Consider the following 23,350-nt stretch of genomic DNA (forward strand, 5'->3'; position numbering starts at 1 on the left):
CCTTGTAACCACCCGTGTCTAGGACATATCGTATGCTTCCAAAGTCGTGAGATGCTGCCAAAGCCTCTCGTTATACTCGGCTGTTGAAGTCACGGTCACCACATCTGAGCTCGTCTTTGCCCGTGCGTTGGCTCCCCCGATGACAGCATCCGCGACTACACCTATATCATCAGAAAGAGTCCCGTCACCCACCCGGCCACATATATCTTCGGATCGGTCGTCAAGGTCCTCAATCTCCATGGATTCCACCCTGACCAACTGCTGGCGAATGCTGTGAAGACTCATCCCACGGACAGCGGCCCATTTCGACAGCTTTGGCTCGCCGCTTCCTGGTATAGCTTCCACGTTCATGGGCAAGAAGTCTTGCTCGGAGTCTGCGACCTCGTCATCGGACTCATCAGCTTCAGGCGGATCCTTCAGCTCCGCCCTGGTTTTTTCGAGCAGTTCCACAGCGGCATCGTAGTCGCTCAGGGCAAGGGTGCCCTTGCGTTCCAATGGTCCCCAATCGTCCCGTTCCTGAAGAAGATACCGCGTGATATCCTCATGATCAAGTATCGTGGCTGCTAAGAGTGGCGTCCCGTAGTGCCCACCGGACAAATCTAGACGCGCGCCGCGTTCAACGAGCAGCTTCACAAGCATCAGCTTGCCCGAAACGCATGCGGCTTGCAGTGCTGTACCGTACTTTCCTCCTTGGAAGTTGATATCGGCTCCGTGTCGGAGTAGAAGAAGTACATTCAGGGTGTTCCCCGCCGCCGCGGCAGCCTGCAGAGGTGATCCGAAACGGCCGCCTCGCTCATTGACTCTCGCTCCCTTCCGCAGAAGCAATTCCGCGATATTCGTGCCAGGCCTCAAGCATGCTGCCTGCAGAGCATTGCCGTAAATTCCCCCTTGTGTAAGAACATCTGCACCGCGGTTGATCAGGAAGCGCACAGCAAGTTCGTCGCCCCTTGCTGCAGCTGCGCACAAAGCAGATCCGTATCTGCCCGCCGAAGGAGCATTCACCGGGGCGCCAGAACGAAGCACAGCTCTAACGATGCCGAGGTTTCCTCCTGCTTCTGCAGCTGCGAGCTGCAAAGCATAGCCGTACGGTCCTGCGACCGACTTGACATCTGCGCCCCTGGCAAGGAGAATGTCCAGGGCCTTTTGCTGACCAGCTTTGATGGCTCCAAAGGCAGGGTTAGGATAAGTCTGATTCCCTATACCGACTTCTGCTCCCTTTTCAATAAGGCGATTTAGGGCCACCATGTTGCCCGTGTATGCAGCGGCGCACAATGCCGTACCCATTACTCCGCCAAGACGGTTCACATCAGCACCTGCATCCAAGAAGTATTCCAAATCCACGTCATCTCTTTCAACCATGATGTAATTCTGGAGGGCATTTCCCCAGCATCCATACTGTGAGTTGACGTCAAAGTTGCGATACACCAACAGCTGATGAATGAGGGTCTGACAACAACCCATAAACCTGGCGTCGCCGTCGTCGTCCTTGTCGTCCTCGTCGTAACACCCGATGCCAGCACCCATGGGACTACCTCCGTGGCCTCCCATTATCGTATTGAGAGCACCGTGCGCGTAGAGCACATTGAGCACAACGTAGTAGCCACGCCTATACGCTGCCTGCAGAGGAGTGTGATACTTGCCGCCTGTCAGGTTTGGGTCGGCCCCTCGACTCAGGAGAAATCTGACCGTGTCATCATGTCCTTGCAAAGACGCTATCTGCAAAGCGGTACCACCCTTCCCACCGCAAGCGTTGACATCGGCTCCCTTATCAAGAAGATACTCGGCGAACTTGAAGTCTTGGTCGTCGCTTTGCTGGAACACAGCATGATGCAGTAGATACACCAATCCCGTATGCTCTGGTTTGAGTCTCATGTTGACATCGAGACCGTAATCGAACAGCAGATCCATTACTCGAACCTGTTTCGGAATCAAGCTGCCACCAGAGATGGCGAGGAGGGGGGTGCAATACCAGCCACAACCATGCTCGGTAGCATCAGCTCCAGCTTCAAGCAATAGACGGATTGCCGGCTCATGGTCCTGGCTCGCGGCAGCTTGCAGAGCAGTACCCAGATAGCCACCCTTCTCGTTAACATCCACGCCCTTCTTGAGAAGCATTTTCATGATGGACAAATGTCCTCGGTACGCTGCGACTTGCAGCGCCGATTGGAACACAGGATCCTCCACTGTCACAGAAGTTTCGGCGCCGAGATCAAGCAATTTTTGCGTGACGTGTTCGTGGCCATGCCAGATGGCTGTCTGGAGAGCCGATACAGGGCCATCTTTCAGGCCATCCTTGTCCGATATTGTGTCATACAGGTCCTGAGCTGACGGAACCAGGTTGATGTCTGCGCCGCGCCCAATAAGCAATTCAAGGACTTCCGCATCGGCGTGCATCGCAGACATTTGAATCGCGGTGGCTGAGTTTTCGAACGTTTTATTGAGCTCGGCGCCACGCTCAAGCAGCAGCTCGACAACCTGCTTATCGTTCCGGAAGGCTGCGCGCGCGAGTGGAAGCCCGAAGCAAGGGCTCCCGAATTCCGCAGCCTGATTCGGGTCCGCCCCAGCATTTAGTAGTCGGCGGACGACATCGATTGATCGATGATCGGTGTCGATGGATGCAATCAGCGCTGTTCCATACCACTCGTCGTATGTATTGTTGAATGACTTATCACCTGCATCAAGCAGTATATTGACAACTCCAAGATATCCCTTGGAGGCAGCGGCTTCAAGAGCAGTGCAGGCTTCAGGGGTTTTCCGTCCTTCGTGTTCCGACGGAATATACCAATCTAGTGTGTCGGGCATGCGCCCAGCGACGAAGCGAACTATCTCCTCATGATTGCCGAAAGCTGCCGCTACGAGGGTCCTGGTATCCTCTCCCTGGCTGTCAAGGTCGAGGTCGAGGCCCCAAAGATACTCGACAACTGCGAGGTGTCCAGAGGTCGCTGCCGAGCACAGTGAGGCACCTTTGTTTGATGTATTCGCCAATGGATCCATGCCAGCCTTGACAAGCATCTGCGTGATGTTCAAGTGTCCTCGAGCTGCCGCAAGTTGCAAGGCATTCCCCTTTTCCGCATCACAGAAGTCCACATCTGCGCCTGCATCGAGTAGTATCCTAACCACATCGGCGTGGCCCTCCCAGCTGGCCGCTCCCAGGGCGTTTTGGTGCTTTCCCCCGAGGGCATTCACGTCCGCGCCAAGGTCCAGCAGGGTCTTACTGGTGCTGGAGTGACCAGCGAGAGCAGCCGAGTACAGAGCATCACTAGACCTGTCGTCGTCGTCGTTGACGTGTGCACCTTGGTTGACCAACTCCTTGACGATGTCGTCCATGGCCAAGGATGCAGCAGCCATGAGAGGGCATCCCAGCCGTCCGCCTCGGGCATTGACATTGGCGCCGTTTTTAACGAGGCATGTCATTACCCCAGCATTCTTTCCCACGATGGCCGACACGAGAGGCAGCGAGTACCACCCTCCGCGTCCATTCGGGTCCGCCCCATGTGTCATGAGTACAGCCACTGTTCGCTCGTGACCCTTCTCAGCTGCGGCCGCCAAAGGCGTGCCATATCTCTTTGAACGGATTCCGTGCGAGGCCCCACGATCCAGGAGCAGCTTCACCGTTCCGTAGCGACCTTCCAACGCTGCCACTTGGAGGGCAGTGCCTTCTTTGCCCGCGATAGCGTTGATGTTAGCCCCATAGTCGAGGAGAGTACTGACAACACTGTCGTGGCCACGAGCTGCCGCAAGATACAAAGCCTCAGTAAGCTTGATGAGCGGGAGACCACCCTCGTTCTCTTCAAATTCTGCAAGTTTCTGGGCATCCGAGCCCGAGTGGTCGAGAAGCAGAGCCACTATGCTTGCATGGCCAGCCGAAGCAGCAGCTCTAAGGCAGCACCAAATGCCATCCTCCATGCCACTTTCAGCGTCATCCTCCAGCAGTAGCTTAGCAGAGGCAGTGAGACCAAAGCTAGCCGCAAGAAGCAGAGGCCAAGGTTTCTTCCGCACGAGTCTTCCGTGTAGCTTGTGCCGACGACAAGTTGTGAGCCATGAGCCATAGTTTGCCTCCAGGTGGAAGAACTGCATGGTCAAGTCCACTACTCCGTTATTGGAAGGCTCGTTTCCCATCTGCTCGCTGCGCGCGGCATGGATCGCCCAACTGTAGGCAGAGTACGAGAGAAATGCGTACGTGGTTGACCCATCCGTGTCTTCTTTTCCCTCTCCAAATTCTGGTTCGTCTTCATCTTGACTAGCCGAGGCGAAGTCTTCGTAACAGAGATATTTGAGGCACACCGAGGCCAACTCTGATTCGACATCTGCGTGTCCAACCCAGAACTTGGGCTTGTTTTGTTTGACGTTGTCGGAAACTAAGAACTCTTTGACGGACAAGTGAGAGAGCGTTATGTAAGCGTCCGCGGAGACAGTCACGAGACCACTCAGCACCTCTAGGATATCCTGAGGGTCATTATCAACGGCATCAAAGTCCATGCTGGTTTCTTCGCCGTCCACATCGATGGAAATGGCCTCGGCCAACTCGCTCAACGTCATCGTCCGCACGCCTCGGACCAGCCAGCACAAGATCCGTCGTACGATGTGAACATCATCCGGGAAATCTTGCTCAATACGATCCAAGATGCGGAAGTACGTCGCCTGCAGCGTCCGTGGGAGGTTCATAAGTGCCGCACGAATGGCCTTGTCATTCCTCAGCTTGCAGAGGGCATTGATCTGGCAAGTGACCCATTGGAACATGCCGTTTGCGTCTCTAGACAGAGTATCCTGGATTAGGTTTTGGAGACCAGGTTCTCTAAGCTTAAGCTTGCGACGCTTGACGCTCTCCGTTACTTCACCAACAATGTAGCTCTTGATGTCAGCGGCCACATCCGCTTCCATGATGTGGTAGCTGGGCAGGTCTTCGAAGGCCCTCGCAATCGGTAGCTCATTGCGGCTGGAGACCATGATCTTCAGCATCTGGCACTTATGCCGCAGGGTCAGCAGAGCATGCGTGATGCACGCCCACTCTGACGAAGAAACCTCATCTAAACCATCGATGACAAGAATGATAGTCTGGAAACTGTCTCCTACGAAGTCCTGGAAGTTAGAGAGAAGTAGGTCAAAGTCCGCAGTCACAGCGGAGAGATCCTGGTAATTCTCCTGGATGAAGGCCTGGACATTTTGAAAGACCTGCTCGCTCTGCTTCGCGAGCTCGGCGATGACAGTCGCCAGGATGCGGGATATGTCTTGCTTTTGCGTTTCTTTGTAGTCGCAGTAGAAGTAAGCCAGACCGGTGTGCTGGTTCTGAACATTGGCCTGAAGATAGTTGATGACGGTGGATACGAGGACGGTCTTGCCCGCACCCGCTGGTTCATAGTCAGCTCGAGCTGGGATATCGAAGGAGAATTTAGATGGAGGATTACCCACGGATGGCGTGCAACCAGAGAAAGGAGTTCTGTTGATTCAGCCACGTCCGGAAGATGTCTGCGTCAAGGAACCATGTTCCTGTGTCCGCATATCGGAGGCTGGAGATAGCCTTGTGGCTCGTAGCCACGTTCACCGGCGCAAGCAGTCTATTGACTTGCTGTATACTGTCGTTGTCCAAGACGACATTAAGCTTCTCATTAGTAGCAATCACGGCATCCCACCGACTTTGGTTCTTCTGCTGATTGCCCCTAACCAGCTCCCGCTCGGCGAGGTCTGCCTCCACTGACACAGCTGCGACCAGCTTCTCCAGCCGCTCCTTGACCTCGCCGAACTGGCTGTCGAACGGCTTCCACGCCAGTCTTATGGCGGCGGATACGCTGACGGCGGCCTTGAAGGACTTGACGGCGCATGAACGGGCTTTGCCGATTCGGAAAACGTGTCGGGCTTTGAGGCAGAAGTCCAAGATGACCTGGTAGATACTAATCATGTAGTCTCGCAGTGTTTCATTGTTGGGGTATAGCCGGGAGTATCGCGGGATGTTAGAGAGGATCACGCCGATGCTTTCCAGCATAGCCGTGATCTTGGTGAAGTACTCGCTAAACTCCTTGGCCAGCTGAGACGTTCCTCATGTTACCACAGACTTGACATTATTAAGTGAAAAAGTGAAGCCAGCTGCAAGAAAAATAGCGTCAGAACGTACGTGTAAAACAACCCGGAGACCACCCCATATCGGACACAGCAGGTCACTCGAGTTGGCGAAAACGTCGAGGCATTTGCCGTACTGTTCGACTGCAGCGATAAAAGGGACTAATTTCTGAGACCAGCTCCTCAGACCCGATGTCTTTGAGTGCTCGGCATCGAACTCGGCAACTTCATTCAAAAGGGCGCCCGCGATCTTAGATGCCTCGTACTGTTCCTTCTCCTGGGGTGAGAGTGACTCGAAGAAGGCTTCCGCATGGGTCTGCAAGCTGGCCATATCGGCGACTCCGGTGTCGCTCACGGCCATGGTTCTCTGCTTCCCGATCGTGTGAAGCAGTTGAGACCTTTAAGTAGTTTTGAAGGTGCGATTCAATCTAGTCCCAGTGTTTCGGCATTGCCAGGACGATTGGAAGCGAAACCAGAAGTATTTCGCGATATGTTTGAAGGGGCGCGTCTATAGCGGCGCCCTTTCATCGAGGCAGGACAGCGGATATTGATGGGGGCGGGGAGGTAGAAATAGACTGCTATCAAGGACCCTGCGCAGCCTTGGACTTGAAAAGACTCGATTATTGAGTCCTTCATGTTGCTGCAGACTGGGGGGGTAAGAAAGATGCAAGGGTATATGCATATGTAGTGGTGTTTAAGGCCTCCAGCCTTACGGAGCTGCGGGATGGCAAAGGTAAGCGTGGCGGAGACATGCTTACCTCGTATTTGATTCTGTCAATGTCACATTCCTGGTCTTACTTTACATGATTTGGTCACCATTGAGACAGGAGTAGTTACCATGAGCGCAAACAAGAATAATGGGCACAACGCTCCCAGCGGCAATACGCAAATCGACAACGCGGCTTATGCCAGCGATCCGGAAGCGAGAATCAACGCTTGGCTAAGAATAATCAGCAACCAGTCTCATGGCAAGGTACCAGACATTCCCCATTTCGAGTGGCACATCCACGAGACGATTGAGAATGCCCAACAGGTCTCATCTTACCCTCACCAATTCACATTGGCTGACTTGCACAAACAGGACTGGATGAACGACCTTGTTCCTCAGCTGCGTATACACTCTCTTGACGCAAACATGCCACACCCAGCAGCCTCATTCCTATTCACCATCAAACGCGAGCACTGCAACAACATGGGCACGCTGCATGGTGGCTGTACAGCAACTCTGTTCGACATTTGCACTACGTTGCCTCTTGCGTTTGTCACGCGCCCTGGCTTCTGGGACATGCTGGGCGTCAGCCGTACGTTGAGCATCAGCTATCTAAGTGCTGCTCGGGTGGGAGATGAAGTTGTCATAGAGTGTGAGCTTTTGCAAGTCGGAAACAAGCTTGCGGCCATAAAGGGCGTAATGAGGAGAAAGAAAGACAACACCATCGTTGCAACTTGTGAGCATGGGAAGTATAATGCTGGCGCCAAGGTATAGCTGCCGTACGATGAAAATGGTTTGTCGTTAAACAGAGCGTCAACTCTCGAACAGATTATATAGTAACTCCTCGTGCCGGTGATGTAGTGAGTGACTTGTATTGACTTGGACAAAACACAGTTCCCTGACCAAGTGCTCAACGACTCTACTAGCACTTTACTGTACAGTGCAAAAAGGCTCATTTACATCTATTCCTTCTTCGACAATCCAATCAAGCCCAAAACTCCCAAAGCAGCCAGCCCAGCACATCCACCACCAAGCATGCCCAACGTCCCAGCGCCATACATTCCCGTCGTGTACCCAATAGCGCAACTAGCAACATCCGCCACATCCTCAGCCAAGTTGAAAATGACTGCCCGACGAAGCTCATCTTTGGTAACTTTGCCCTCGTTCGCCCACTTATTCAGCGACCAAGTCAAAGCTCCGAGCGCCGCGACGCCCGAGCCAAACAGCCGGGTCATAATGACTGCTTGAGGCGTGACATCGAGCAAGAATAAGCCCCCGGAGAATCTGGGCGCAACGGCGCAGGCTGCCCCGAGAACAAATTTGAGAGCGCCGAGCGTGGTGATGGCTCCGGATGCCATTGGCGAGGGCTTGGTGAGAGTTGGTGGAGGCTGGCTTGTCGGATTGAGAAGAGGAGCAGAGGATGATTGGTTTGCCATTTTGGACATTATAAGTGAGATGAAGTATTGAAACTGGTTATTGATGTGAAATGATTCTTTTAGATTGTGATTAAAGTTTTATTTAAATTGTTGAATTGCAAAAACGTACGGCTCTATTGACTCGTTTTATAAGTCAACCTTACAGTAATGAGTGTCATGCAACATAACGCGAGACCATAACGAGCCTGCCCTTTACCTTTTCTGGAATTATTCTTACAGAGATCCACCATCTCGTTGGAGGCAGCACTTGAACCTTCTGTTATGATGTAGCAGCATGACGCTTTTGTCCAGGCAGAAGCATTATGTAAAGACTGTATGGAATGGATTTTTCTGTAATTTCTTTTTTCGCTATACCGTACAGTATCTTTTTACGTGTGTTCGTTATGGCCAATTACTCGTTGCACGTTTCTTTAGTCGTGCGCTCAGGGCGACTTACATCTACATTGTGCAGTCTATTGTTCCGCATTGTCAACCCTAATGTTATACGATATCCAGGCACAATGATGCTCAGATATCCACTCACGAACGTTCTAGCCACCAAAAAGCTATCAATCTATCAAGCATCGTATTTCATTGGCCCATCACAGCACGTCGCCGGAATAAACGGCTACTACATCGGGAGTTGACCAAAGCGGCCGCTCAGGGCACCCGTTGGCGCGTCCTCGACCATCAACGGCATCAAAGTTGACGAGCTGTGGACCGTTTCAGACACATGCACAGAAGAGTTTCCTCCAATCAATTTCCCACGTTGCATCTTTTCCGGGCCCGTGGTGTTGAAAACGTGGCATGGGCTGATGTAAAGTGCTATTTCAGAAACTCATCTCACGACCACCCACTTCAACTCGCAGCTCTATGACTTGTCATTTTGGCAGAATTCCTTTCTTTAGGTCTTTAATTACGCAATAGCAGTTCTCTTCAGACACTACAACCGTAAAAATGGGCGTATGCCATACAAGCGGTGTAAACAGAACATTCGTAACAAGAAAATGCAGGTACTACTTCGCAAATATCGCAAATCCTGCGTCTTCGTCAACATGTATTTCACTATCCTTGCCAGCAGTTCCAGCAGTGTGTTCTCAACCATTCTATACCAGCACGTTTCGCTGATGTTCAAGAACTGACCACTTTCAAGCTATATCCATCCAACACACGGTCCATATCCGTCAGTGTTTAGACTTGCGTCCCGCCTTTACCCATGAACTACGCGGATTGTACCCCATCGAGTGGGAACTTGAGGCTTCATCATGGCCTACATCTGGCCAGTGTGGTAGAACAGACCAAGAAGCCGTAACACTATGATATACTTCGCCTATGTGAATTGACGCATAGGATCAAGATGTCAAGACGTCAAGATATCAAGAAAAAGTATTTGTCCACATCCAGGCATGTAGTGCGAAAAGTATAAATGGCGACACAAACCTGTCACCCAGAATCCCCCGATGCATGCATGCAAGTTCTCGAATATTCCCCGTTCGCCACAGTGACAACATGGCCATCGTCAAGAAACTGGCGCTGTTCGCCTTGTTCCCACTCCAGGTAAGTTCTGTCCCAGTTTCCCAGCTTCAAAGAAGGAAGTAACTAGCTAACAAAGACTCCAGGCTCTGGCTGGAGCAGGTGAAGCCCCCCTCCCAGGCTACAAAGTAGTCGACCTAAGCTGGGAGGTGGAAGTCTTCCCTGGTAAAGTCGAAAACTTTACCGGCACGGTTGAACAGGTTCACCATGAAGTCACCACCCTCAATCCCCAGTGGGAGCCGCCCACCATCAACATTGATGTAGAGTCCAGCACCAACGAGAAGCGATACACCAACTGGAACGCCATCAACTGCGGCGCCGGACCATGGGGCTGGCGTCCCTGCAAGTCCATCAAGATCCAGGATGGAATCAACTATCTAAGAGGGTTGTCTGGCCGGCCGTCTAATGGTCCTGGGCCGGGAGCCTGTGGACGGGTCAGTTGCTCGTGGAACGCAGCCATCTGGTGGTGCAACGATGTAAGTGTCAACATCTACCATGTCCATCGGATATGCGCGATAGCTGACATGTGCTTGTGTGTAGAATCGTCAAACGCAGACCCTTTATAGCTGGCGCGATATTGCGGACGGAGCTCAACTAACTCTCTGGAAGTGCCAGACTGGAATTGGTGCCCAAGAAAAATATGTGAACGGACAGGCTTTCGCTTATGACAACTGGAATGTCATTGTTCGAAAAGACGATTGCTAAGAGTGAGTTCTCCGGGGTCGATGGGCCACGCTGCGGGTATTATGGTGTAGATGAAGTGGCAGCAGTGGAAGTTGTATGAAAAGTGTTTCGACGTGTTAGATTTCTTTTTAGACGATTCAAGTATTGATTACGAAACCCATCATTTACACATTTAGTTCCCTTTACCCCGTTGTGGTGTGTCAACACTCCACTAACCAGCAGATTCCACAGCATATTAAATCATCAAAAAGAGCTCTCTTACACGTGGAGTAGCTTAAATCTCATCGATCCATTTATATCAATCACGTTAAACATGTGGCGTTACATCACCACTTCCCACCCAAGGCTGCGTTGCCCCCTCGTCATAAGCGCATCATCCATCTACACTGAGATCGAGATGGCCCACCACCTCAACTCTCAATAATTTAAACCGCCAGAAGCAGCTCATCTTCAATTCATCCTAGACCTTAGAAATTCACATTATTCGTAACCTCTACCTATCAAACAAACCAGTTTACACACAACACAACAACACCATATCAGTTATCATGGCAATCCCCAGAGCATCAGCCGGTCTTCTCCGCAACCACATCCGCCCAGCAGCATCACAAGCAAAATCACCACGAGGCTTCGCAACTACCCAGCTCCGACGCAGGGCAACTTCAAAAGATGACCTCGGTGGCCCAGGCGGACAACAGCCGCCGCCACCTAACCCAGGCGGTCCAGAAGCCGTCAAGCGAAACTGGTACGTCCTTCAATGCCGACAGTGATAGCACGGCTTCGTAATTCACTAACACGCGAAGGATCCCAATCGGAGGCGCCGCTCTCGCCGCAGTAGCAGCATACGCATACCTCACCGCGCCCAAGTCCACTATAGACAAGGCCAAGGATTCAACCAGAACGGAGGAGTTGAACGCCATTGGTGAGGACGCAAAAGACATAGGTAAGAAGGTCGGGCAGCAGGTTTCCGAACAGGCGAATAAGACGATGAAGGAGATGAGTGGGAGGCAGAAGACGGAACAGGGAAGCTTTCGACACGACTAGTTGCACTTCTATCTTCGACTCGAACAAAAGCATACTCAAATTTAGTATCACTTCAAAACGAGATTTCAACGCAATGTACTAGTAGCTTCATATCATGAACTTAAAAACCCTGAATATCTACAGCATATATCTACATCTATTCTACGACTCTACATGCTTCCCCTTCTTTCTCATCAAATAATCTCCTCCCCTCGCCGCTCCCAAAAACCCCTTCAGCCCTCTCAACGGCCACACATCACCCAACATAGCCCTCCCTCTCGTCCTCCAGTCCTTATTCCTCTCCTCCTCCTCCCTATCCACATCAACCTTAACCTTGTCATACACGCTCGGCAAAAACGTCGCCTTGTACTTCTCCCTCAACGCATCATACGACCCCCTATCATAGTGCGCCCAGAACTCCTCCTCCGTGTAATACGCATGCGCATACAGCCACTTCTTCCCAGCCAACTCCTGGACCTTCCGCTCCAGCGCACGGTTCATCTCCACGACCTCCCTCCGAGAGCCCTTGACCGGGCCCCAGACGCCAAAGTTCATTAAGTCCGGCGTATCGGCCTTGGAAAACTCCGAGTGCAGCCCGTAGCTGGAGTCGGGGTCTTCACGGCGAATGCGCAGCGGACACAACCACAGGGGGTAGATGTTGAACGTGTCGTCCAGCCAGGTTTGGAATTCGGCGGTGCGGGAGAACGGCACGCCGACATCTTGCACCATGTAGTAGTCTGCGAGGCCGGACTTGTGAACGGCGCGGTACATGACGCGTGTGTGCATGAAGCGGTCGAGGAGGAAGCGGGTGATGCGGTTGAAGGGAACGAGGAAGTATGAGAAGGAGTATTTGCCGACCCAGAAACCGCCTCTGTCGTATCGGAACAAGTAGTCCACAAGGGGGACATGGTCGACTACTGCGCTCTCAGATTTCCCGTCTGCTTTCTTCAGAGTATTCTGCACTTCTCGGGCACGAATATAAAACCACGGGTCAGACCGTCTGGTGAATCGCCGGACCTTTTCGCCCTCAGGTACTTCATCCACCAGCCTCCCCGTACATACAAGCGTTGTATGCTTATCAAAAACAATCCCATCCACGAAGTCATTATCGCTATCATCACACTCTGTTCGAATCTTTTTCACTGAATCCTCTACACTTGTGGAAATCTCATACTGCAACCGTACGAATTTCTTCGCGGGAAGCAGCCGAACCTCCAAGAGCGTCACCACGCCAAGCGTCCCAAACGCAGATGCAGCACCCCAAAACAAATCGTTCCTCTCCTTCTTTGAAGCCTTGGCAATCGTGCCATCCGGCAACACAATCTCAATTGAGTCAAACGTGCTGTCAAAAGCGCCGTATCGAAAAGAGCTACTTTCACCAGATGTACCAGAAAAGCCTCCGCCTACCGTGATGCCCGGGAACTCCATCACAACAGGTGGTATGAGCCCATGTTTCAAAGTAGCATTGACAAGATCATCCATTGGCACGTTGGGCTCGACCATGGCAGTCATCGTGGTCTTGTCAATGGACAGGACATGGTTGAGACTGCTGGTGTTGATGGTGTTGTCAGCGCGGCGCTGCGACGTCCTCGTGCTGTTTGTTGAGCCGTGATATATTCGGAAGGCTTTTTGGCGCTCATAAAATGACCGGACGTGAGTTGCGATGGTTTTGACGGCCGCGTCGTGAGCTTCCATTGCGGCGAGATGCGACGCTTGGTTATCGATCATTGTGGTTGCATGGGTTGAGTAGCGCCTGGTATGTGATTGTGTTCTAAAGAATGTTCATGGTATCATGGGGACCGAGAAAAATGAGTGTATATTGCTGTCAATTGAAGTCGCACGCTGATTTGAATGAGTAAAGATGACATTCAATCCTTGTTGACATCTCCATGTCTGACTAAATGTTAGCGCCGAAGATGCCGGCTCAGCCACGGGACAGAGCAATCCGCCAAGACAGCATGAATCAACTTGACGTATCCAATTTGATGTGAACCCACATGACAGCTCATTTTCAGCGGTAGGTTTGCTTGCCATTCCACCATTGCAGCCGTAATTGGGACTTCACCGGAAGGGCCAACATTGAATCCAAGTACCAGAATTGGCGGATTTGGTGAGGCAGTACTCCGTATCAATTGCCGAGTAACTGGCGTAGCTTAAACCCGAGATTGCAGATATGAACCCTTCTATTTATTAGTAGAGTATCTTAGTAACCTCCATCCAAGGTCAAAAATTACAGTCGACATCCCCTAACATCAGGCAGGAATTCGCTTTGACTCTAATCATGTGTGTCCAAATATACTTCCAATGTGTATCTGGCGAACTGCCACCAACTTTTAATTCAACGAGTAGATAAGAATACAGCGCCCCTAACGCCGGCCCTATGGCCATACATGCAGCTCCATATACAATTTTCCTTCAGCCCTCTTAAACCTAATCATCTACGGCCACCTGGTCTAACCTTTTGTCGAGGTTGGCTGCCATATGACCTTCGGCCCTGCACCTTGCTCCGGCTCATTGACTGTCCGAGATTAATGTCCACGCGAGGCGGGGTTGTGAAGCCAAAGCTCTTGGCCACACGCTTCAAGTCCAACTTATTCACATCATATACAGATCTCAGGCTGTGGGAAGCATAAGCATGAAGATATGACTTGAATGCCTCTTTGGCACTCTGTTGCAGGTAGTAGTTCTTTCCAATAAGCTTCTCCAACTGCGATTGCACATTTTGGATATGCTTCGTGGGAAAGTCGAACTCGACAACGGGCACACGCGCAGTCTTGAGGTGTGAAAGGAAGCCGACTTCGTTGGGCTGGAGGAACAACAGGCTGCGGCCCTTGGTATTGGCGCCACGGGCTGTACGACCAACACGGTGAATGTAGTCCCGCGTGTTATCCGGGGGATCGAACTGCACGATGAAATCGACCGCTGGGATCTATTACAAATATTGGTCAGCATTCATCAATTTACTTACACCTGCAAAATTACGTAGCGTTTGGCACTCACATCAAGACCACGGGCTGCAACGTCAGTGCAAATTAAGATGCCGTGCTCAGCATTGCTGAACTCGAAGAAGGTATTCGTTCGCTTCTGTTGCTTCTGTTTGCCGTGGAGATCCAGAACTGGACAGTCGATATAGTTGAGTAGCTCTGAGTAGTACTTGACAGAGTTACAACTGCTGAAGAAGACAATGACCTTCTTCTTCTTGGCCTTCATTCTTCTCAAGAATGAGAAGAGCAAGATAAACCGCTTGTCAGCATCGCAGAGGACATATCCCTGTTCGAGGCCGTCCACGGTACTAAATTGCTTCTCCTCGTCGACATTTATATAGAGTGGACCCGGTCGCAACGATATCCTGGCAAGATCCTCTGAATGTCACATTAGCCAACTGTCTTCCACTTTTGTGTGAAATGTGTGGTGCAATTGCTACTTACCAACTTTGGTGGTCTGAGTGGCAGAGAACAACATTGTCTGTCTGTTATCATTGGAGAGGACCTTGACAATCTGGCGAATTTCGTCCTCGAAACCAACTTCCAAAATTCGATCCGCTTCATCGATAACCAGGGATTTGAGGTTCTTGAAGACAAAGGGCGTGTTGAGCAAGTGATCCAAAAGTCGGCCAGGAGTGGCAATCAGCAAGTTGACACCCTTGGACAATTTCTCTGCCTCTGCTTTTCTATTCGCGCCTCCAATGACAATACCGTACGTCTGTGAGTGGTGCTTCATGAGCTCGCGGGCAACGCCGAAGATCTGAAGTGCCAACTCCCGAGTGGGCGAGACAACAATGACACCAGTGCCGTTTCTTGGCTTGAATCGTAGGGCGCTGAGGATCTCGATCGCGGGGATAAGAAAGGCAAGTGTTTTACCGGAACCAGTTTTTGCGGCACCAAGAACATCCTTGCCTGCTAGCAGCGGTGGAATAGCCTTTTGTTTATGTTAGTTACTTGCTTTGGTGGGTGGCCATATCGAAGTCAGAAAAATTTCGGGAGAAGCGTGGGGTACGCACAGTTCTTTGGATGGCAGTCATTTTGGTAAAGCCCATCTCAGTTATCGCCTTCATGGTCTTTTCTGAAAGTTTCAACTGGTCAAACAATTCAGACTCGGCAGTTGGGGGTAATATCGGAGCACCGTCGGTGGGAAGCTCTCCCACAGTGTCGTCCGCAGCATCGTCACCATCGCCATCCTCGGCATCCTCAGCGTCAGATCCAATCTCAGGCCCCTCCTCAGCAGATTGTTCCTCTTCTTCATCGCTCATATCGTCATCAACCTGGTCCTCATCATTCTCTTCGGGTTCGATCTCTGGCGGCGGATTCTTGGCTTTCTTCGACTTGATGGGCTTTGCACTGGCGTCAACGACAGCTTCCACGCCATTGCGCTTTCTCTTCTTAGCAACTCCGTCGCCCATTTTGCGCAACTATGTGATGAAAGAAAATTTCGCTTGCAAATTCGCTTGATTTATGTGTCAGTCGTGCAACGGCGGTGTTGATCTGGCAGAGGTGCACGATGATGAAGGGTCCTCAGAAAAATTGCTCCGATAACTCTAGTGGGCTTGGCGATAACGAAAAAAAAGTTGGGCGGATAAGAAAAAAATGGACTGCCAAACTGGCAGTGGCTGGCCACCGCCAACCAACAATCGACCAGACAAGAAGACCTTGCCCCACTTTCACAGGCAATGCGCAGTTGGTCCGTGCACGATGTCTGGTGTTCAAGCTTGGCAAGAGCCACCCGATTTGCGGATTTCTGTAACTATTGCATGAAATCAACTGCATTATTGTATCGCTCTCCAACAATTTTTGAGTTCCCGTGTAAATATCACCACGGTTAAAGACAAGCTCTCATTTCAAATATTTCCATTCTACAGCGCTATTCATTTCATAAAACTCCGTATAATGTGTCTATCTACCCTCTCCTCATATTTGTACATGCGTCTGCCAGCATTCAGTTGGTATCGTGCCACTGTCTTTGGGCCACACTATCCGACAGCAGAAACAGCTAAAACAAGATGTAGCTGCAGTTCCCAAAGATACAAAGCCATGAAACCCATGCTCGCCGTTCAATGCCATTGGCAACTGGTTTCCCCTTTTTGTCTTCAATTAATAATTCAAGCCAAGCACCTTACAGCTTGCTCTTGGAGTTTAGGTACACGTTTGCCAACTTGAGCTGGTCCACGGCCTCAGCTACCATTTCGTCGACAATCTCCTTGGCAGGTTGAATCTTGGTAATGGCACCAGCGACCTGGCCCATGAGATGAGGAAATTCAATATCCTCGACGTCGTTCTCGAAATCGTGCTCGATGGGGATTATACCCTTGTTGCAAAGCTCCTGGGCAGCGTTGCCCTTGTCCCTCCAGCTCTTCAGATATGAGTTCATTCTGGCCCGCAAAGGTCGTCCGGTAAGAACCAAAGTACGGTCGGTCTCGGAGAAGTCGCAGGTTACAACAGCTTCCTTGTGCTCTTGGGCGCTAGCAGCCTCGGTACAGGCCACGAATCTGGTACCAACCCAGACACCGACGGCACCCTGCATCAGAGAACTAGCTAGGCCACGTCCGTTGTGAATACCACCGGCAGCAACGACCAGAGCCGTCTGGCCGTTCAGCATAGGTGGCTTGTACCGACGGGCAACATCGACAATGGCTGGGATCAGGACAGAGTTGGCGACATCGCCGGTATGGCCACCGCCTTCAGTACCCTGGCCGCAGATGATATCTACACCACGGTCAAGAGCCTTAACGGCATGCTTAGGGTGGCCAACCATGTTCATGACCAGGATTCCGTTCTTATGGAACTTGTCGATGACCTCCTTGTCAGGAACACCGACAGCACTGACAAAGAGGCAGGCACCGCTCTCAATAATAAGGTCAACCAGCTCGTTTAGCTTGCCATGGGTGTAGTCGTGGTTTGTCTTTCGGGCACTGCCCCCGACTTGGGGTAGGGCAAGATCAACACCGAAAGGAAGATTAGGTTGCTTGAAGTTGGCCTTCATCTCGGTGATGATCTCGCGCAGCTGCTCAGGCGTGTACTGGAAGCCACCGATGACACCGAGTCCACCGGCATTAGAAACAGCAGCGGCAAGCTCGCCACCTGCTGTGTGCGCCATTCCAGCCAGCAAGATGGGATGCTGGATACCCAGGAGGGTAGTCAACGGCGTTGAAATGGGACCTGACGGCGCCATGGTTGAATGTGTTTTGTTTCGGTGAGAAGTGACAAATGAAGGCTATGCGAATACTGGCGCACGTCAGTATTTCGATGTCGGCCAGAGGACGTTGTCGAACGCAACGAGATCGCCTCACTCAATGTTTAGGAAAATGCTCCGACTGTTTATGGGAAGGGGTATTGGATAGAGTGGATATGAAAAAGGATAAACGTCCCGAATCTGAACAAGAAAAAAATCCAGGCACCACGGGTCAGATAAATATGATCGGGCGCTAAGGAGGTTCAACGTGCTTCACGAGCCAAAAAGTGAAGTTATGGACAGGTCACTAAGCCCACACCTTGCTCCACGGGTCCAGTGGCCACTTCTATGGCGACTCCAGGAGAATTCTCCAGCAGCGACGTCGAGAAACAGGCCCAAAAAAGCACTAGCTGCTCGGGTCATGGCCCCGGAGGCGCGGGGGAACCGCCCTGGCCGTCGAGAACTGTGCGGGGAGCCGAACCCCAGCCGAGGCTCGTCGGTGGTGTAACCTCTCCAAGGGCATTTTTCTCACCAGTTACTTGTTCACCATCACAAACATATCCGCCAGCAACCCCTCACTCAGCTGCTAAACAGATCCAGGAGCGGCTATTGTGATGCCACTGGGTTCGGTGAACCACAGCGTCCCCGCATATGCGGTAGCTGCACTGCGGTTGACCTCGCTTGTTGCTCCTGGAGTCTGGTGGCATGATGTCAGTCTGGTTGCTAAGGTGCATTGCCTCATGGCCAAATGGGGGGCAGACTTCAATGTTCCACCTGACACAAAGGCCAGCAGCCTCAGGTGTCCATGGACATTACAATGTACACACATAATTGTGACTGTTCTTTTAACCAGTGTCAACTGACATTACACCAAATTGTTGTATCGTACTCAATCCCTAACTCCATACCACAACTACCTACATATCGATAATTCCACTTCTACATGTCACACAAGTTCACTCAGATGCAAACATTCATGTGCCCTGACATTGCCATCAATTCAATACTCATCGGCCATCTCACAACCAACCCGTTGTGTGGCCCTGTTCTAAAATAACTTATAGTACAATTCCGCTTGCTAATAGTCACAAAATCCATGCTCTTCTTCAAGCGCGTATAAACACATTGAGCCCATCCACGCTGTTTGGACGTACACAATGCTCAACCCTAACTGACGCATAACCCATTGAACCCAATCACCTATAAAGATGGGCCGCATTCATCCAAAATGCGGTAGCCGGGCGGCATGAAATGCAGGTGCAGGCTTACTGCTCGGTTCGTCGCTCCGAGTTGGCTGGTCTCTCGCGTCATCTCTCTGCAAATCCTGTTCAACGCCGTCTTGTGAAGATGCGTGTTCGTCGTGAAGCTCATGAATCTCATCAACTTCCACTTCTGGCGCTTTCGCCTCATCAATATCAAGAGCTTGGCCGTCCAGACTCAGCCCCCTCTCCGAAGCGAGTTGCGTGGCCGCCGCCTTCCTCTGCCTTAGTTCCTCGTCCTCTTCCCTTCGCAATCTCTCTTCTTCGGCGTGTAAATCCTCCATAGACGGGATATTAGCCACGTCTGGTGTCGGCGGGCCCGTCCTCTCATAATCTGGTGACTCGTTGGACGCCGTCGACCCCAGCGTTGATCTCGAAACCGTCCGTGAGGCACCAAACTGTCCAGCCGGGCTCTTCCCCTTGCTGCTCCTCGTCTTCCCACTACTCCTATCATCCCTTTTGACCATATCATACGTCACGTCGTCGTCCAACGGCACAGCATCCTCCTCTCCCTCTCCATCACTCGGGAACAAATCCCCCCTCGAGCGATACGAATCCGACGTCCCTCCCGACCCCGTCGTACCACTCCGCTGCCTAGGCATACGCAGAACCTCCCCATAGTCCGACTCATCATCCTCCGCCAACAGCGGCGCAGACTCCCCATCGTCATGCTTCCCAGGGTGGTCCTGCAAATCCGCCGCACTAGGTTTATATCGTAGCGTTCCGCCCATCTTCCAGGGCAGCTTGCTCAAAAATCCAATCGGCTGCGTGCTAGGGATAATGGTGGGATCGTCCTGGCTCACTTTCCGCCGTGTGCCTCTGGTGCCGTAGCTCATGCCGCGCTTCCGTCGAGGCTGTTCATTCGTCTCGCCGCTGTGCTTCCGCGCGCTACCCGTGCCAGCCAGCAGACGGTCCCAATCCTCGCCGCCCCAACTACCCAACAGACCGCCGTTAGATTGTTCCTCCTCATACCAGTCGTCGTAGAAGTCGAAGCTGAATTCGGCGCCTTCGCGGGCACGCTGGCGTTCGCGACGGCGTCGAAGGCGATCGTCGGGGTCGCCTAGGCATACGGTTGTGCATTGCTCGACTGAGTCTGCTATTGACGCGAAGCACGGATTGATGTAATTTTGCTGAAAGGTGAATATGCCGGCTGCTGCGTTTTCGGTGACGGTTTCGGCGTCGTGGGTGATTTGGTTCCAGCGCTGGCGCAGCCGCGGGTCCTCGAAGAAGGCCATGTTGCGGGAAGTGGTGTAGATGTAGGATAGACGGCAGGCAAATCAGCTTGCCGCGAATGCTGACGGCATAGAGGGAGGACGCGGTTAAGTCATGGAAGTCTGACAGTGTTGGATGTTGATGCGCTGGTCTGACAGGTGGGAGGAAGACACGCCCTGGGAGAGAGGGGTGTTGCAACTGCTTGAGGGTCGTGATGGGTTTCTTTGAGACATGCGCCTGATGCGCGGACGCAATTCGCTCCCACGGACAGGTAAGGTCGATTTATTTCGAATAGTGCGACAGATTGAATTGAGCTCAGCACTCGTTGGGATGAGGCTGGGGTTGGATTGATGATGCGGGTTGCCCATCCAAGCGCCTCCTCCGTCAGCCGGCACGTGCGAGGAGTCAATTTGGAGTCGTTGTGAGTGGTTGATGGAGATGCAGGCATTGATTTTGGGGTGGTTGGGCTATTGATGACGCCGGGCCTCAGCCAGCGGCCATTATTTCAAGATGATATTGTAAGGGCTGGTGTGGTAAATGATGCGATTGATGTGGAATTGAAGAGGATATACGGAGTATATTGTACAAGGACAGCGAGCCCAATTGATGTCTGGTGTTCTCGACATGCTTGGCTGAGTGTCCAACATTTTGTCCTTCATGCTTCCACGAATGCAAAGTGGGTCCCGCCATTGAGCTTTCTGCAACCAGCTGGTTTCTTCGAGACACCAGACGCATTGCTGTTTGGCTTTCATGTACGGAGTAGAGTTACACTTGGGCATGCTGTGGTACCTTTGCGAGAGGGATATGTTGTCAAATATGGATAGAATGAATGACGGGAGTTATTAAGATGAATTGTGCAGACGTGACTGTTTACCCAAGCATCCTGACATCTCGAGCCAAACCACCAACAGACTTCAAATCGCTTAAAGGATTATGTTCAAAACTATTAAAGAGCCAAAATAAAACAATCCTGTGCGTCACTTCCTATTAATTCTCAAATTCGCCTTTATCCGGGCCAGTAGCTGCTCGTCTGTGTCGTCGTCGTTGGGAAATAAGTTCCTCTTCGGCACATTAGTCACCCACTGCAGATGTCATATAATCACGGCACTTACAGCAGCTAGCCATCTTCTCTTTTCTTCTCGCGTCCAAGACTCTGGGTTGCCTTTGGGATCTGGCTCGGCAGGAAACATGTCTGTGCCCCAGATAGTCCAAACTGCTGCGGCTACGACTGCACCTCCAAAGGCTGCAACATGTGAGCGCAAGTCCACAGTAATTCATCAATGGCTGGCTCACCAAGGACCATATTCTACACCAAGTCAGCAGATGCATTGAAAGAAATAAAAGAACGAATATTCTGAGTTATATATGCAGTTTTACTTGGATTTGACTCATACCTTTGACTTCATCGCATTATCCAGCGGAGTTGGCATTTTGGTACCGGGTAGTTGATGCTAGACTCAATGTCAGGTAGATGAGTTGTCGTGGAACGGCAGGGCGAGGGTAGACTTTCGTGATGCTAAGACAAAAGCATAGACTAGCGACGAGGAAGGCAATTACAACAAATATATATAATCCAAAAGACTCTGGAAATGTGTCTTGTTGACACATGCAAGTACGCAAATGGTGACGACGCCACAGCCATTCGTTACGTGGCGCAACATTGAACCTCGTCTTCGTTTTTCTGCTCCCTGGTAAATGCACCAGCCACCAGCCACACCACATACCCCACTTCATATTCACCAGCCTCAGGTACGTACCCAATTTCAACTGGCCCGTGCACAGGCCCCGCGAAAACGCAGCGCACAAAATTAATTCCTCCAAAATCCATCGAAACCAACTTGTGCCTTTCAAGACTCAGTACAGACAGACCTACTGAACTACCGCCAAAATGCCTCGTGAGGTCGCTGATATCAAGAAGGTGCGATTGAACCATCTCGATGATTCTCTCATGAATTTACTTTACTGACTTTTTTGCACAGTTCATCGAGATCTGCCGTCGGAAGGACGCCTCCTGTATGTTTTTGTAACAACCCGAGTCCAACGTCCGCCAGCACAATCGCTTGATAACTGCAAACGGCGCTCCTCCGATGATATGAGAAACCCCAATTCTAACCGTTTGACCTTTGTAGCCGCGCGGATCAAGAAGAACAAGAAGTCCAACAATGTCAAGTTCAAGGTCCGCTGCCAGACCCATCTCTACACCTTGGTCCTCAAGGACACCGACAAGGCCGAGAAGTTGAAGCAGAGCCTGCCTCCCAGTATGCGCCGACTTTCCCGATTCCATTTCAGTATCCATGCGATATCTGCAATGTCGCAGTTGAATTGAACGAAGACCAAGACCTGAGCTAACGTTTTCGGCAGACCTGTCCATCTCCGAGGTTGGTAAGAAGAACTAAGCGACGATGCGATAAAACGGCGGAACCAGGCCTGAATTGGGTGGACGGAAAGGGATGGTTGATGAATCAAAAAGGAATTCTACATGCACGAATGGGCGTCTCGGGATACCTTGCATTTCATGTGCTCAGAACAAAAGCTACTCGAATAGAGGCTAAACCAGCGATTCTTGAAGCACACTACCAAACAAACGATTTCAATATCAATTTTCGCCCTTCCCACAGTGAAGAACAACATGACCAGCATCAACTCGAAGAAACAGCAAACCAAACACAACTACACGACATGCCTAAAGCGTCTCCGCTCAGTCTTATCCCCCAGCTCCGTCAACGCCCACACCTCCTCCTCGACCACCTCGTCTGTCCAAAACACAACCAACTCCTCCTCGCCATGCTGCTTCTCAATCCTCCACCCCGCCCAGAGCTTCTGATCCCCCTCCAGCGCAGCCACCCTATCCTCCTCCTTGATATACGCCTCCTGTAGCTTGCCCTTCTTCTCGGGCGCCACCGTAATCCTGACCACGTTGAAGCTCTCCTTGTTCAAAAACGCCCTTCGTAGTTGCTGCTCCTTCCCCGCGGGGCTCAAGTGTATCAGCAGGACGGCGTCGCAGCCGGGCTGGATAAAGTGCGACAGCTTCGCATTGCAGGTCTGGTTCTCGCTCGTCTGGATCCATTCGCCGTGCGCGTCGGGCGAGTGCCACGGCGCGGTGATGAGGAGCGACGGCGGATCGCTGTGCTCAATGTACATGCTGCTGAGGTTGGTGTTGGGCGCGAGGTTGCACGGGTGGTTTATGCGCGTCCAGCTGTCTTGGATTTCTTGGACTTCCATGAGCGCCTCGAGGAAGTCGAGCTCGTCGAAGCTGGGGCGGAGGCATATGGATGCGAATTCGGTGACGGGCATAT

General features: G+C 51.7%; 14 protein-coding genes across 14 annotated transcripts; 6 read left to right on the top strand and 8 right to left on the bottom strand.

Moving 5' to 3' along the window:
- Positions 1-18: 18 nt before the first annotated feature.
- On the bottom strand, positions 19-6,415 carry VFPPC_06305 (multiple ankyrin repeats single kh domain-containing protein; the record flags this gene model as incomplete). The annotated part of the gene is made up of 3 exons (XM_018285355.1): positions 19-5,348; positions 5,410-6,022; positions 6,110-6,415. The coding sequence occupies 3 exons, from the start codon at positions 6,413-6,415 to the stop codon at positions 19-21; spliced, it is 6,249 nt and encodes a 2,082-aa protein (XP_018142452.1).
- Positions 6,416-6,892: 477 nt separating this feature from the next.
- On the top strand, positions 6,893-7,537 carry VFPPC_06306 (thioesterase family; the record flags this gene model as incomplete). Its single annotated transcript, XM_018285356.1, has 1 exon — positions 6,893-7,537. The coding sequence occupies one exon, from the start codon at positions 6,893-6,895 to the stop codon at positions 7,535-7,537; it is 645 nt and encodes a 214-aa protein (XP_018142453.1).
- A 188-nt stretch (positions 7,538-7,725) lies between these two features.
- On the bottom strand, positions 7,726-8,199 carry VFPPC_06307 (hypothetical protein; the record flags this gene model as incomplete). The annotated part of the gene is made up of 1 exon (XM_018285357.1): positions 7,726-8,199. One exon carries the CDS (start codon positions 8,197-8,199, stop codon positions 7,726-7,728), a length of 474 nt encoding a protein of 157 aa, XP_018142454.1.
- Positions 8,200-9,143: 944 nt separating this feature from the next.
- Positions 9,144-9,320, top strand: VFPPC_17924 (hypothetical protein; the record flags this gene model as incomplete). Its single annotated transcript, XM_022429595.1, has 1 exon — positions 9,144-9,320. The coding sequence occupies one exon, from the start codon at positions 9,144-9,146 to the stop codon at positions 9,318-9,320; it is 177 nt and encodes a 58-aa protein (XP_022285351.1).
- A 367-nt stretch (positions 9,321-9,687) lies between these two features.
- On the top strand, positions 9,688-10,416 carry VFPPC_14002 (hypothetical protein; the record flags this gene model as incomplete). Its single annotated transcript, XM_018291773.1, has 3 exons — positions 9,688-9,735; positions 9,798-10,187; positions 10,252-10,416. 3 exons carry the CDS (start codon positions 9,688-9,690, stop codon positions 10,414-10,416), a joined length of 603 nt encoding a protein of 200 aa, XP_018142455.1.
- Positions 10,417-10,943: 527 nt separating this feature from the next.
- VFPPC_16310 (hypothetical protein) lies at positions 10,944-11,439 on the top strand (the record flags this gene model as incomplete). The annotated part of the gene is made up of 2 exons (XM_018294063.1): positions 10,944-11,140; positions 11,199-11,439. The coding sequence occupies 2 exons, from the start codon at positions 10,944-10,946 to the stop codon at positions 11,437-11,439; spliced, it is 438 nt and encodes a 145-aa protein (XP_018142456.1).
- A 141-nt stretch (positions 11,440-11,580) lies between these two features.
- VFPPC_06308 (FAD binding domain-containing protein) lies at positions 11,581-13,146 on the bottom strand (the record flags this gene model as incomplete). Its single annotated transcript, XM_018285358.1, has 1 exon — positions 11,581-13,146. The coding sequence occupies one exon, from the start codon at positions 13,144-13,146 to the stop codon at positions 11,581-11,583; it is 1,566 nt and encodes a 521-aa protein (XP_018142457.1).
- Positions 13,147-13,852: 706 nt separating this feature from the next.
- On the bottom strand, positions 13,853-15,817 carry VFPPC_06309 (ATP-dependent RNA helicase DDX18; the record flags this gene model as incomplete). Its single annotated transcript, XM_018285359.1, has 4 exons — positions 13,853-14,347; positions 14,419-14,780; positions 14,847-15,336; positions 15,419-15,817. 4 exons carry the CDS (start codon positions 15,815-15,817, stop codon positions 13,853-13,855), a joined length of 1,746 nt encoding a protein of 581 aa, XP_018142458.1.
- A 710-nt stretch (positions 15,818-16,527) lies between these two features.
- Positions 16,528-17,583, bottom strand: VFPPC_06310 (oxidoreductase, 2-nitropropane dioxygenase family; the record flags this gene model as incomplete). Its single annotated transcript, XM_018285360.1, has 1 exon — positions 16,528-17,583. One exon carries the CDS (start codon positions 17,581-17,583, stop codon positions 16,528-16,530), a length of 1,056 nt encoding a protein of 351 aa, XP_018142459.1.
- A 614-nt stretch (positions 17,584-18,197) lies between these two features.
- Positions 18,198-18,446, top strand: VFPPC_16311 (hypothetical protein; the record flags this gene model as incomplete). The annotated part of the gene is made up of 1 exon (XM_018294064.1): positions 18,198-18,446. One exon carries the CDS (start codon positions 18,198-18,200, stop codon positions 18,444-18,446), a length of 249 nt encoding a protein of 82 aa, XP_018142460.1.
- Positions 18,447-18,802: 356 nt separating this feature from the next.
- On the bottom strand, positions 18,803-20,077 carry VFPPC_14003 (hypothetical protein; the record flags this gene model as incomplete). The annotated part of the gene is made up of 1 exon (XM_018291774.1): positions 18,803-20,077. The coding sequence occupies one exon, from the start codon at positions 20,075-20,077 to the stop codon at positions 18,803-18,805; it is 1,275 nt and encodes a 424-aa protein (XP_018142461.1).
- Positions 20,078-21,031: 954 nt separating this feature from the next.
- VFPPC_14004 (hypothetical protein) lies at positions 21,032-21,484 on the bottom strand (the record flags this gene model as incomplete). Its single annotated transcript, XM_018291775.1, has 4 exons — positions 21,032-21,115; positions 21,167-21,297; positions 21,348-21,360; positions 21,449-21,484. 4 exons carry the CDS (start codon positions 21,482-21,484, stop codon positions 21,032-21,034), a joined length of 264 nt encoding a protein of 87 aa, XP_018142462.1.
- A 458-nt stretch (positions 21,485-21,942) lies between these two features.
- VFPPC_14005 (ribosomal l38e protein family domain-containing protein) lies at positions 21,943-22,450 on the top strand (the record flags this gene model as incomplete). Its single annotated transcript, XM_018291776.1, has 4 exons — positions 21,943-21,972; positions 22,034-22,067; positions 22,184-22,312; positions 22,416-22,450. 4 exons carry the CDS (start codon positions 21,943-21,945, stop codon positions 22,448-22,450), a joined length of 228 nt encoding a protein of 75 aa, XP_018142463.1.
- Positions 22,451-22,724: 274 nt separating this feature from the next.
- VFPPC_14006 (hypothetical protein) lies at positions 22,725-23,348 on the bottom strand (the record flags this gene model as incomplete). Its single annotated transcript, XM_018291777.1, has 1 exon — positions 22,725-23,348. One exon carries the CDS (start codon positions 23,346-23,348, stop codon positions 22,725-22,727), a length of 624 nt encoding a protein of 207 aa, XP_018142464.1.
- Between the last annotated feature and the right edge of the window lie 2 nt (positions 23,349-23,350).

Source organism: Pochonia chlamydosporia, chromosome 5 (genome assembly GCF_001653235.2).
Source record: "Pochonia chlamydosporia 170 chromosome 5, whole genome shotgun sequence".
Taxonomy (NCBI): Eukaryota; Fungi; Ascomycota; class Sordariomycetes; order Hypocreales; family Clavicipitaceae; genus Pochonia; species Pochonia chlamydosporia.